Raw genomic sequence first — 12,636 nt, forward strand, 5'->3', positions numbered from 1 at the left:
CCTCCACAACTTTTGGTGATGCCAGCCCCGTTTTCCCGCTCTTTCTCCTCTTTTTACTGCCACCCCGACCGCGCAGCGCTGCCGGGCCGCCGCCTCCTCCTGCTGCCTGGCGGGCACCAGCTTTGGCTGCTTGGTGGGAAGACATTCCCCAACATCGGTCGCAGATGTCAATTTAGGAGGTTGACGCACCTGGAGAACCCAGAAGTGGGAATAAACAGGCGCTGGTGAGTGTGTGCTGGTGGGCGCAGCCGCTGGAGACAGAGCTTGCTGGGGGGGACCGAAGAGGGAGGTTGGGGTGGGCCGTGGTGGGCCTTTCGGGGCAGTGAGATCTCGCTGTGCCAACATCTGCTGTACATGGTGCTCTTGGGTCCTGGCTTGAGCCACACGGAACTAATTTCTCTTCTAATGCTTGGGAAAACGGCACTTTTAGAAGACTCCAGTGTCTGAATTGGTGAAAATACCTACTTTACAGCCAGCTCTGGTGTGCGGGTTTCAAGGTCTCGGTGTTTCTGAGCTCCCCAGGTGTGGGGACGAGGAGCAGCGAGACCAGGCCCCTGACCCAAGCTACCAACGGGGTTATTTCATACCATGAACAGCACATTCAATCGAAATTAGAAAGTTTGCTGAGGAGTTCTCTCTCTCCCTTGATGGCTGCGACCCTGAGAAGTCCTTGCCCCAGTGCCGGAGCCCCGAGCCCGTCCCTTCCTCCCGAAGCCGCAGCGCTCGCAGTGTCCCACATTGGCTGTCCCTGCGGGGAGCGCACGGCTTCTGCTGGGGGAATGGGCTGGGTGTGATCCTTGTTGATTTTATATTGGTATGAGGATCAATACTGGTTCTTTAGTGTTATTCAGGTTAAGTATTTAGTCTTATTCTATTACATCTGTTTATATTTCAACTCTCGGGTTTCCTTGTTTTTTCCCCAATTCCCCTTCCCGGGTGGGGAGGGGTCATTGAGTGAGAGAATAATTGTCTAAAGGACAACAAATTGTTGTGGGTTCCTCAGACCATAACATCTTGGACCGATGTGGTTCTCTGCTCCCGGCCAGCCGTCCCGGTTTAGTTCTCATGAAATCGGGAAGCAGAGAGGAGCAGCTACAAACTGCCCCAGGCTTCGGTGCAAAGGCGGATGCTGAATCCGGCCGGTCGTGTGTCCCCCATTCCCAGTGCTCAGGTGAGGCTGTTACTGAGGGAATGACAACCAGCTTTTCCCTTGGGACCTGTTAATGGAATGATGGGTTTTGGAGGGGTGTCAATGAAAGGATGGCTCTGGCTGGGGCGCATCTTTCCAGGTGTCCCAGAAGGTGCACAAGCAGAGCAGGTAAAGCTGTTTATTTAGCCGTATGCGGGCAGAGCTGGGGCTGTGCTGGGTCAGGGCCGATCAGGGAATTTCAGCTGCATTTTCATCCCCTCCGGCTGCTCCCGGTATCATCAGCTGCATCTGACCCCCAACAAAAAGCCGATTGATACTGGGGGATGATTACCTTGCAGGTGTCATGCAGACCTCTTCTCGGAGCAGGCCAGGCTGTAACGGGAAGAAAGCTTTATTCCTCTGCCAGAAACCGCATCTCCGCGAGGGGCTGGTCGCTGGGGTCGCGCAGTTTGGCTGTGCTGCCCTGGGGCCAGAGTCCTCCACGTAAGTGCCTTCGGGATGGTGCCCTCTCAGGTTTAGTTGCATTAAAAAGCTGCTTGGAGGGTCTTTTTGCTATGGAGTTAATGGCTTTTAAAAGGCAGCTGCGGTCAGGGTGATATCACGCTAGTAAAACCTAAAGTGAAGTTTCTTTCTAAGTAATTTTTCTCTGTTAGATGCGGGAGGAAATGACTCTGCTGCCTGGAAAACAGCAAACCTGCCGAAGCCCTGGGTGCTGGACTGCCGGCAGCCCCCGGCAGCCGAGCTGCAGGTCCCTGCGCCGCTCAGCAAACCCTGCCAGCGCTGGGGGCCGGGGAAGGGGCTCGAGGGGTGCCCCCAGGCTGGTAATACCTGGGACCAGCTGACTTCCACCTCTTTGGGTGACCGGCTTCAGGGCTGTGGTTGAAAGCATGGCCAGAGCACATTTTTTGCATCCCTCTCACAAGTTTGGAGAGCTTTTGGGTGGCTTTTGGGGGTGTTTGATCACTTGGCTTCTTTTGGGTGGCGTTTTCTTTGCATCTTCTGGAGATGCTGTACCCGCAGCCCCGCTGGGATGCCCGGCTGGGATGCCCTCCTGGCAGCATGGTGACGGGCCTGGGTTGGTTCCCTACCTGGTGAGAGGGACTTCCATTGGTGATGGCCTTGCTCGGGTGGCACCGGCTTGTGTCCCTGCTGTTTCTCTTTGGTTCCTGACTGTTTCTGCAGTCAGGCACTGGACCCATTTGGACATGGCATCCTCACTGCACATCTGGCACAGTGCTGCTCACCTGCACCCCCCACCCCAACCCCTCCATCACAGTCTCTCCCCATCCGACACCGCTGGGATTTGCACCCTAAACCCTCCCATGCCCCGATTGCCTCAGTGAGACCTCAGGGGGGATGGAGCTGGGGCAGCTGCTGCCTGCCCTGGTCTGACGCCGGCTGCTGCCACCCGCTGCACCCCCCCCCAGAGCAGCCCTTTCTCTCTAGCACGTCCCTGCTCAGCTTTCGTTTGATGGACACGCTGGAAAAGACGCACTGGTTGAAGCTGAGCCGAACATACCCCAAGAATCAACACATCCCCAAAACCTCCCGTGGCTGCGGAAGAGGTTAAAATCCCTTCCCTGCCCTGTGACCGGCTTTGGGAAACTCTTTTTTTAGGTTTCGATGAGAAATGCAGGTTTTGGGGAGAAGTCAAGCTGCAGTGGGAGGAGAACACAGGTGTTATTGATAACGAACAGGAGCTTAACGAGGCCTGTGGTGTTTCTTGTTGTGTCACACTATTATCCTATAGTGGTGCTACGTTACACCAGGTGCCTGTCACCAGCGGCTCATTGACACTGTGATCATCACACTGGATGCTGTCGTGGGAAAGGATGAGTTATCTCCAGTGTCGTGGCTGTCCCTGTGCTGCTTCCTGCCCCAGCAGTGCCTGACCCTGGCAGTCAAACACTCCTTCCCTCCTGCTTAAGGCTCCTACACAGCCTTGGCTGGGTGTGACAGTCTTGGCTTTGCCTTTCTGTGGGGCTGTGGCAGGGAATCATAGAATCATGGCATGGTTTGGGTTGGAAGGGACCTTAAAGACCATCCAGTGGCACACCCTGCCCTGGGCAGGGACACCTCCCACCAGCCCAGGTTGCTCCAAGCCCCGTCCAGCCTGGCCTTGAACCCCTCCAGGGATGGGGCAGCCACAGCTTCTCTGGGCAACCTGGGCCAGGGGCTCACCGCCCTCACAGGAGAGAATTTCTTCCTGATATCTGATCTAAATCTCCCCTCTTTCAGTTTGAAGCCATTACCCCTTGTCCTACCACTCCATGCCCTTGTAAAAAGTCCCTCTCCAGCTTTCCTGTAGGCCCCATTTAGGTACTTGAAGGTCACAATTAGGTCTCCCTGGAGTCTTCTCTCCTCCAGGCTGAAGAACCACAACTCTCTCAGCTGGGAAGGCCTGGACTCGCGTACCCCCGGCAGCCGGAGGGTGAGGGTGACCCCAGCTGCTCTGTGTCGGGGGGTGGGTTGTGGTTGTCACCTGGGTGGCGTCTGCTCTTTGCGTTTCGGGTTGCGTTCCTGTTCTGAGCTGCTGCTCGAGTGGTGGAGCCGGCAGGAGGAGGGGAATGTCGTTGCTCCAGCCCCCAGGATTCCTGCACGGCACAGTCTCCATCAGCACACAGGGGGTAAACTGAGGCTGGGGGGGGGTCTATGGTGACCTACTGGCACACGGGGTGCCATGGCGGGGAGGGACCCCCCTCCTGCTCACCCCCGTTGCCAGTGTTGGGCTGGGAGGAGCAGCAGCGATCCCAAGAGAGATGGGAACGTGGGCGATGCACGGGGGGTGTCAGGGACACCTGGGGGACCCCCCCCCCGCTCTCTGTCACTGTCCCTAAATCACAGTTATGGGGGACCACGTGGCCTAATGGATAAGGCGTCTGACTTCGGATCAGAAGATTGAGGGTTCGAGTCCCTTCGTGGTTGTTTTAAAACCACGAGGGAGCCTCGAGTCGTTTAATTTCCTGCCCCGATGCTTGGGGCGGGGGGGGCGGGATGGCGACCGACACCATCCGACGCGGCAAAGACTGTGGTGGGGGCAGCTTCGGGGTGGGATCTGCCCCGTAAATCCCCGGGGACATCGCACCGTTTGTGCCCCTGGGGCCCTGCCTCCAGTGGGGTGGGGGCGGGCGGGGGCTGAGCCCCAGCTGGGGCCGTTTACGGGAGGGATAAAAGGGTGGGGGCGGCTCGTTTTAGGGCTTTTCACCGCATCGGGGAGCGCCCGGTGAGTTACCGCGGGGTTGGGGGGGAAGGTACAGGGGTTCGTGTGTGCGGGAGGGGGTGTCCCTACCTCCCCCCCCTCTCTGCGGGGTGCTGCTGCAAGGAGCCGGGGGGGGTAAAAAAAAAAAAAAAAGCGGTTGTTGCCCCAGGTGGGACTCGAACCTTCAGTTCCTTGCTTAGAAGGCTAGTGCTTTGGCCATTAGGCCACTGGGGCCGCGTAAGGGCCGTGCTCCCCCACCTCTGGCCCGCGCCCCCCCGCGCTGTGTCCGTGGGGTCCGGAGCGAACGGCCCCCGGTTCGTTGTCCCGGGAACTGCCGGTTTTACGGGGCGGTGGAGGGAAGAGAGCTGCGGGGCTCGGGGGGACGACGACGACGGTGTCATCTCTTACTCTGGGGGACATTCAAAACTCCCCGTGGGCTGCGGAGGATCCCCCCATCCCGCACTGCGGGGCTGTGGTGCCCTCCGGCCATCAGAGAGTTAAGTTACGGCACCAAAAAACTATTCATAGGTAGCCCCAGTGGCCTAATGGATAAGGCACTGGCCTCCTAAGCCAGGGATTGTGGGTTCGAGTCCCATCTGGGGTGACTCTTTTCTGCTCCGCCTCTTCCCGTTTCGGGGGGGGCTCCCCGCCGTGAGGAAGGGCCGGTCCCGCCCGGGCACCCCCTTCCCCGGGAGCCTGACGCGCGTTGGGGTCAGCACACCAATCCCCGAAGAGGTTTTTGCTCCCTGAAGTGCCCATCTCCTCCCAACCCTGATGTCTCCAAGGCTTGAAGCAAATTTTTGCAAATCTTCCCGTAAAAAGTGGGGAGGGAAGAGCTCAGCAGCGGGTGGTGCGTGGTGGTGGTCTCCTAGTCACGGAGTCTCATCTGAGGCTGTTGCTGTCTCAACCGCTGTTCCTGGGATGGCTTTCAGTGTCAGAAGTACACCTGAAGCAGCGACACCCCCCGCTTTGCTTGTGATGGCCAGGGCACAGCCCGGAGCCGGACACCTTTTTCTGTGGGATGGGGGGCTGGTAGCCACCCCCCTCCCAGGCAGGGAAGCTTTAGGCAGTTTTTAGTTTATTTTTGCTCCCCTGGCACAAAGGTGGAGGCAGGGACGATGCCTCAGTGTGCCCCTGCACCCCCCCCCAGGCAGCTCATTTTGGGAAGGACGTGGGATTTGAGTTCTTTGCTTTTTGCAGGTGTAAATGCTGGATTGGGTAAAGGCAGAGCTCAAAAGTCCCCCCTTCCAAAGGGCACCAGGCGCAGGAGAAGTGGGAGCATCCAGAGCCCCACACGCCTCTCTGGGCCCCAGTACAGCTCCGGGGGTGCCCGGAGAGCACTTTCCCCTCTCACTTAGCATTTTGCCTAAAACAGGACGAACCTCTCCTCACCCCAGGTGGGACTCGAACCCACAATCCCTGACTTAGAAGGCCAGTGCCTTATCCATTAGGCCACTGGGGCCCTATGAAAAGGTAAAAAAAGTGTAATTTCCCGATCTTTGAGACCTCTCTGCAGTGAACCGTGGAGAAATCCACCGTATTACGGCACAGAAATTCGTTCTGTTTAATCAGGGTCCACTGAGGAGCGGCTCCTGAAGCCCGTAAGACTCAGCTGAGGTTTTTTGGTTCCGTGTCGAGGGCCAGACCTTCCCCCCCGGCACTTACAGCGCGGTTTCAGAACAGAGAACAACCGCCTCCTGCCAAATTCCTGCCGTGGCTTTAGGTTAATTTAACAAAATGACACGCACTTTTTTTTGCTTAGGAAAAAAATAAACTAAAATTTGAGGAAACCATTTGCTTGAAATGGTGAATACTCCGTTTGCTACTTAAATACGCAATTAGGCTGCTTTTACTATTCCCTTTCTTTTCCCCCCCCAAATCTACTGCTGCTTGAGTTCAGCAGCAGAGGGTGCTCTCACGGAGCAGAGGGCTGCACGAAGGGGACAAAGAATAAATAAATAAGAAGTAGCTGACAAAAGTCTGAATTTTTAGTTTCTCTCAAACATGAACAGTCATTTTTTTTCTGCAAAACGACTGACAGGCAGTCACAGCACATCATTAGGCTCAAAAGGAGATGTTAAATATTTTTATTTACACTTTTAGAGCATTTTTATTCAATATGGCTCATGAGTTTAGCATCATCTACAGCTGCCAATGCCATTTCTTTAAAAAGACGGGTATGCCAAGGACTTTGATCTCTGCTGTCGTCAGTCAAAGTCTGCCTTCCTGCTCTGTTTTATATTTGAGTGTATCTTTTTCTGTCGTAGTCGCTCACGATTCATTTTTTCCACCCTAAAACAAAATGAAAAGATCCTTTAGTGTACAAGGAAAAGATTTAAATAGTCAACTTTGAGCACAGTTATAATGGAGATTCAACGAGCTGACAAATGTCCACAGAGAATAAAAACAGTCCTTGTTCTTGGGATGCTACCCAGGAAAGCAGTGAAGCTCTAACGGACCAGTGATTTATTTCTTTTAAAAAAAGGAAATCCAAATGAGTATGAAGATGATTTTTTTTAAAGAGGCTGCAAACTAAATCATGAAACATAATCTGAATCCACCTCAAATAAAGGCCATTTCAATGAAGATACCTCTCTATGAGTTTCTGCGTCGTCTCCTTGGACACCACCTTGGGCGTCTCGGTAGCCTCCGTGACCATGGTTCTGATTTTTTCTAGACAAATCGCCAGGTTCCTCATTTGGTAGCGACTCTCTTCGGAGTTCACAATCAGCTCCCCAGCTCGGTTTATCTTATTCCTGTGCTGAAGAGGGATAAAACGTGATGTGATCGCCGAAACCTCGTGAGATTCCTCATGTCCTGGCTGGAAGGGTGACATTTACAGCGTGGCTGGAAGGGGGAGGGTAGTTACCATCGATGCCATTTTTTGTCTTGTAGCTTCTGGAATCCAGTCTGCTGACGCCAGGTGGAACCGAACCTCTGCCTTGGTATTCACTGGGAGGAAAAACAGCATCTTTTTTTCAATGTAATGGCTCATCTTCCTAAGTTTTACGAGGTAATTTAGTCTGTTTACTGCTGTTGTCCTCTTTGAAAATAGGATGATTCCAGTACTAATTTCCTGAAAGATCACAATTTTTTTTCTTGCCATGTTTGTACATACCACTCTACAAGATAAACTCCAAATTTTTTTTGGAGACTCTGTCATGGTATTTGCCTTTCTAGACACTACAAGACTTACTGCTATTGCCAGTCATTAACCACCTTATTTTTAATTTTAACTACCTTATTTTTTTCTGCAATGGCAGAATAGGAAGTGTTTTTAGTTTATTTGAATGAAGCTGAGAATTTATTGCACTGTGAAGTCTCAGACTCCAGTTGGCTTGTTGTATGTTGGATTAATGAGAACAGATAGGCGGAAGCGGTGTTTCCTGTGACACACGTAGCAGCAACAATCCCAGTGAGAGTGTTTCTAGGAGAAATCAATACGGTACCACTGGTCTCGAGCGCTGTGAAGACTTAGAAGTTCTGTTAAAATGTAGGGTCACGGTAATGAAAAATAAACATTGGGCAGCACAGACGTGCTCTTGAATTTCAAACTCCCGGTATTTCACCACAAAGTATAAAGAGTCAACTTAAAGATTAGTGTTTTCCCTTCAAGGTCTCTCCTCACCTTTATTGACGTGCTGTCCCCCGGGGCCGCTGCTCCGGCAGTAGGACACGGTCAGGCGCGCTGGAAGAGAAGATTGGCAGCGTGCTGACCCGGAGACGCGGCCCCGGATGGGTCTGCAGTGAACGGCGATGATCCGGGCTGCAGCACGCTGCCTCGAAGGATGCCTGTGACCCAGCGCTGCTTTTGCTCTGGGTGTAGCTCCGTGTGCTGAGGATGGGCTCTGCAGCCCGGAGCCTGACCCACCTCCAGGTATATGGGGTCTATGGGGCACCACAGGGGGATGTGGGAGGTCTAGGGGGCTTTATGTGGTCTATGGGGGGGATGTGGGGGGTCTGGGGGGGCACCATGGGGGGATGTGGGAGGTCTGGAGGGGTGTCTATGGGATCTGGGGGGCACCATGGGGGAAGATGTGGGAAGTCTGAGGGGGCATATGGGGTTTGAGAGGCACAGTGGGGAGGATATGGGAGGTGTACGGGGGTTTATGGGGTCTATGGGGGGGATGTGGGAGTTCCGGGTGGGGGTTTATGGAGTCTGTGGGTCACCATGGGGAGGGATGTGGGAAGGTCTGGGGGGGTTTATGGGGGTTGGGGGGTGATGTGGGAAGCCTGGGCCGGGTTTATGGGGTCTGTGGGGGGGATGTGGGAGGTCTGGAGGGGGGTATATGTGGTCTGTGGGAGGCAGGACGAGCCAGGCACGGGGGCCCAGGAGCATTTCGGCGGGAGCCCGACTCACCCAGGGGGATGTCGAGGGCGGCCGGCTGCGTCTCCTCCTGGAAAACACGGCGGGGTACCCGCGGTTGGCGCTGGGGCGAGGTGGGGCCGCCCGACGGGGCTTCGGACCCGGCCCCGATCGCCGCCGGGGGGACGGTCCCGTCCCGGTGGCTGCTTGGCCCCGCCCACGCCCCTCCCGCTAAGCCCCGCCCCTCCCACCAAGCCACGCCCACAACCACATCCAATTGTGCTAAGCTACGCCCACCCGCGATAGCCCCGCCCCTTGTGACTAGCGCCGCCCAATCACAATATCAGCCCCTTGCGCTAAGCCCCGCCCACCCGCAATACCGCTACTCATTGACCACGCCCGCCCGCTGTCACTCAAGTGGTAAGCCCCGCCCCTCAGTCTTCCTGTCCCGTTTCCCCCCCCGCCCCGCCCCCGCTCACCGGGGCGCTGGCGGTGCCGGCCCTGTCCTCGTCCCGCCGCGGCGGGTACAGCTTGTCCAGGCTGTAGGCGCTCCGGTACTCGGTCCCTGCGGCGGCCCGCTGCGAGAACGGGGCGGCGAGAAGCCCTAGCCGCAGCCGGCATAGACGCCGCAGCGTGTACGCCGCCATGTTGGCTCCTGCCGTGCGCCTCCGCCACGGCGTCCCCCACGGAAACGGCGCCCGGGCCCCGCGTTCCGGGGCGGGGCCTGCGGGGTGGGGGTGGCGTGGGTGGGGGGGATACATGGGGTATGCGGGCTGTGCGGGGTGTACGTGTGGTGTGTGGGGATGCGTGGGATCTATGGGGTGTGTATGTGGGGTCTGTGGAGCACCGGGGGGGGGGCTGTAGGAGGTCTGTGGGGGTCTATGGGGCACCTTGGGGGGCATGTGGGAGGTCTGGGAGGATTTTATGGGGTCTGTGGGGCACCTTGGGGGGATGTGGGAGGTCCAGGGGGGGTTATGGGGTCTGTAGGGCACCATGGGGGGATGTGGGAGGTTTATGGGGTCTGTGGGGCACCGTGGGGGGATGTGGGAGGTCTGTGGGGCAATGTGGGGGGGTCTTGGGAGGGTTTGTGGGGCACCGTGTGGGGGATGTGGGGGGTGTTTATGGGATCTGTGGTGTTTTGAGTCGGGGATGCGGGGTATCTGGGGGGTTTGGGGGGGTCTGTGGGTGCTGAGGCAGGCCCTGCTGTGGGGGGTGGTGGGATGGCTGGGGATGAGGATGCTGGGGTGAGGTGGTCCGGGGGTGGCACGGGGTGGCCCGTGTGGGAGGCCTGGGGGCGGGTGCCGGGGTCTGGTTTGGGCAGGTTGTCTCCTTGGGGCACTGGCAGCGGTGGGGGACAGTGTGCTCCCCCCTGCACCCCACACCTTCGTGAGCCGAGCGGTGATGGATTGGAGAAAAGTGAAGATACATCCAGCATTTTTCCTGTACTCTAGTTTTTGCACCTGGGATGTTTCAGATTTTTATCTGCTCGAGTGCTAAAAAGTTACATATACATGTGTATATATAATTATATATATTTTTTAACGCTGTTACAGCAGCGCGTACGTGTTTCCAGGTCTGTAAAAGAGATGCTGAGGTGGAAGGGGGATGCAGGGGAGTGAAGAACTTGTGGAACTCCTTCAGCTCTTACCCCTGTTGGAGCTGTCAGGTTGGCTTGACGAGAAGGGTGTGCGCTCGAGAGGGGCAGGGACGGCTATTTCTGGCAGCAGGAAGATGCACAGGCAGGGACGGGGCTGTCATTAGCTCAGGTGTTTTGACAAGAGCTGACGATTTTTTGTTTCGCGCTGTGGGTGAAGTCAAAATGGGTGTTTTGAAGCTGATGGAAAGACAGCGTGTGATCGAGGATCTGAACTGGGTCCCATCCAGATAATCAGCACAAAATCAGGAAACTCGGTCCTCAAGAAAGGAGCAGGTCCCATACATTGATGGTCTGTCTGTCCTGGCTGCGGCCGAGCAGCGCTGGGGGGCCAAGGAGGGGCCAAACCACTTTGTTTTAATCAAATCTGTGTGTCCTGGGGTTCTTCTGCTCTGCTTCCCCCATCCAAACTTGGCTGAAAATGAGATGCTTTAAGGAAAAAAAAGCAAAACTGTCAGAGACAAATCATGCCATCTGGTGACCTTAATTTCTAACAGGGAACAGGTAAACGTTTGTGATTTGTAGCCAGAGGGATGGGTAAAACATCCAAAGCAGGATGACTCATTTTACCAACTGTTGTCAAACATGTCGGCATTGTGCTGGTGACACACGCCAAGGACGGTGTCCTTGTGTGGTGCACAGAGGGGCTGGGAAAGGAGCTTGGAGGTCACGCAGGTGAAGCCAGACCCACCTAAAAGGACATTTCTCTGGTTTTGCTTCGTTCCTGCATTGCCTGCTGCAGACATCCAAAGAGCCTTGGTGTAACGCAGAATGATCTCCGCTTGGATGGTTGGAAACGGCTCTCCCCGGGAGGCAGGGCTTGGGATGACAAGGTCTTACTTTGGTGTGACCCAAGGAGAGCTGAGCTCTTGGCATTTAAGCTGGAGCCACGACCTGCCTCAGTACTGGTACTGGCGTAGAAAGCAAGCTGGCCCCATTTGGTGGTGGTGGTGGTCACTGGGGAGCAAGATCTGGAAGGAGCCATCCCTAAAGTGTGATGCAAAAGCTGTTGTGTCCAAGGAGCTGGTCGCTCCCTGTGTGAGTGAGGACACAAGCCATTAATGTAGGAGCAAGTCGGGACTTTGAGGGACCTTCCGGAAGGTCTCCTGTAAGAGAGGGAAACTGCTGAATCAGGAAATCTCATGCTCCGTGAGAATTCAAGCTCTGTACAACCCTTGAGTTTGTGCTTCAAGCGGTCCATCCCTACTTGTAATGATGGGTGCTTCTCTGAAGGGTTATTCAAACTGGTGGTAAAGTAAGAAGGCAGACTAGATCTGATGGAAATGCGCTTGCCTAAATGTCATCTTTCAAATTCAGCATAACACTGAATTCTTGACGAGCTGTGCCCTTCTTGATCTTAATGGTGTGAGCTGAACAGGGTCGTTGGTTTTGCCAAATTCTGAAATTAATCATCATTTCCTATTATAGCCTACTTTTCCTCATCCGTTTTTAATTGCATGCAGTATTTTTCTTTCTGTCTTAAATCACGGGGGCGTGCTATTAAGTAGCTGCTGTTCTCTATTAGCCCGGTTTCTGTGGTTGCTTAATACTCTCTTAATGGAATTGTGTAGTTTTCCTCGGTGTTTTCAAAGCAATTTGAAAAGTTTAGATAGAAGGTTGGATAAAAGGCCAGAAGATGCTTATTTTTTCCTCCTTTGATCGCTGAAAGCCTCACTTAAGGAAAAAAAAAATCAAGTGACTCTGACTCACAGAGTCATCAGGACGTATTTGTACGGCCACTAATATTTTTGGATGCAGAAGAAATGCCCTCAGCACTTTGCTGAACAAACTGCTGATATACGGCAGCTGTGCCTTTGTTAAGCCAAATACTAACATCGTGTTACTTCCATCAGTCATTTTTGGATGTGTGGCTTTCAAGAAAGACCAAAACAAAAATAGCATTTGAATTGCAAGCTTAGAAACGACGCAGTTTTACAGAGACTTCAGAGCTGACAAAAGAAGGGTTTTTTTTTTATCGTGTGGCAAATGTTAGTAGTCCAAGTGCATAAAATGTATGTTATATAAATAATGCAGCAGTATAGTTCGGCATATTCTCTTTGCTTTCTGCAAAGGAGCCTGAAGCATTTTCTTGACCCAAATCGTACATGAAAATCAAAGGAATAACTTTTCTGCTCTTCTTAAAAGTAAAAAGAGCTGTAAAGAAAGTCTCGGCTTTGAGAATCCCGGTGTTTCTTTTTATTTGAGAAGAGAATAAAGCATTTGAAAATATATTTAATCTGCCATACGCTTAACTATGATGCTGATTCACACAGGGTTGTTTAAAACGGGAAGCGAAGGCGATTCTCTTCCCACACCTCTGCAGCAAC

The 12,636-nt window shown here is 54.2% G+C and overlaps 1 protein-coding gene and 3 non-coding genes across 5 annotated transcripts; 2 read left to right on the top strand and 2 right to left on the bottom strand.

Moving 5' to 3' along the window:
* The first annotated feature begins 4,002 nt into the window (after positions 1–4,002).
* Positions 4,003–4,075, top strand: TRNAR-UCG (transfer RNA arginine (anticodon UCG)). The gene has a single exon. It is a non-coding gene; the product is annotated as a tRNA-Arg (tRNA).
* Positions 4,076–4,880: 805 nt separating this feature from the next.
* Positions 4,881–4,953, top strand: TRNAR-CCU (transfer RNA arginine (anticodon CCU)). The gene has a single exon. It is a non-coding gene; the product is annotated as a tRNA-Arg (tRNA).
* A 785-nt stretch (positions 4,954–5,738) lies between these two features.
* Positions 5,739–5,811, bottom strand: TRNAR-UCU (transfer RNA arginine (anticodon UCU)). The gene has a single exon. It is a non-coding gene; the product is annotated as a tRNA-Arg (tRNA).
* Positions 5,812–6,393: 582 nt separating this feature from the next.
* MRPL58 (mitochondrial ribosomal protein L58) lies at positions 6,394–9,347 on the bottom strand. 2 transcript variants are annotated; one of them, XM_054222060.1, is made up of 6 exons: positions 9,135–9,347; positions 8,710–8,746; positions 7,978–8,061; positions 7,219–7,301; positions 6,941–7,110; positions 6,394–6,641 (listed from the first exon to the last, which is right to left on the bottom strand). In XM_054222060.1, the coding sequence occupies exons 1-6, from the start codon at positions 9,300–9,302 to the stop codon at positions 6,557–6,559; spliced, it is 627 nt and encodes a 208-aa protein (XP_054078035.1). In that variant the 5' UTR covers positions 9,303–9,347; the 3' UTR covers positions 6,394–6,556. The 2 variants fall into 2 exon arrangements, with proteins under 2 accessions (XP_054078035.1, XP_054078036.1); XM_054222061.1 differs by having other exon boundaries at positions 6,396–6,641; positions 7,978–8,037.
* Positions 9,348–12,636: the final 3,289 nt, after the last annotated feature.

The sequence above is a fragment of the Rissa tridactyla genome, chromosome 15 (assembly GCF_028500815.1).
Source record: "Rissa tridactyla isolate bRisTri1 chromosome 15, bRisTri1.patW.cur.20221130, whole genome shotgun sequence".
Classification (NCBI taxonomy): domain Eukaryota; kingdom Metazoa; phylum Chordata; class Aves; order Charadriiformes; family Laridae; genus Rissa; species Rissa tridactyla.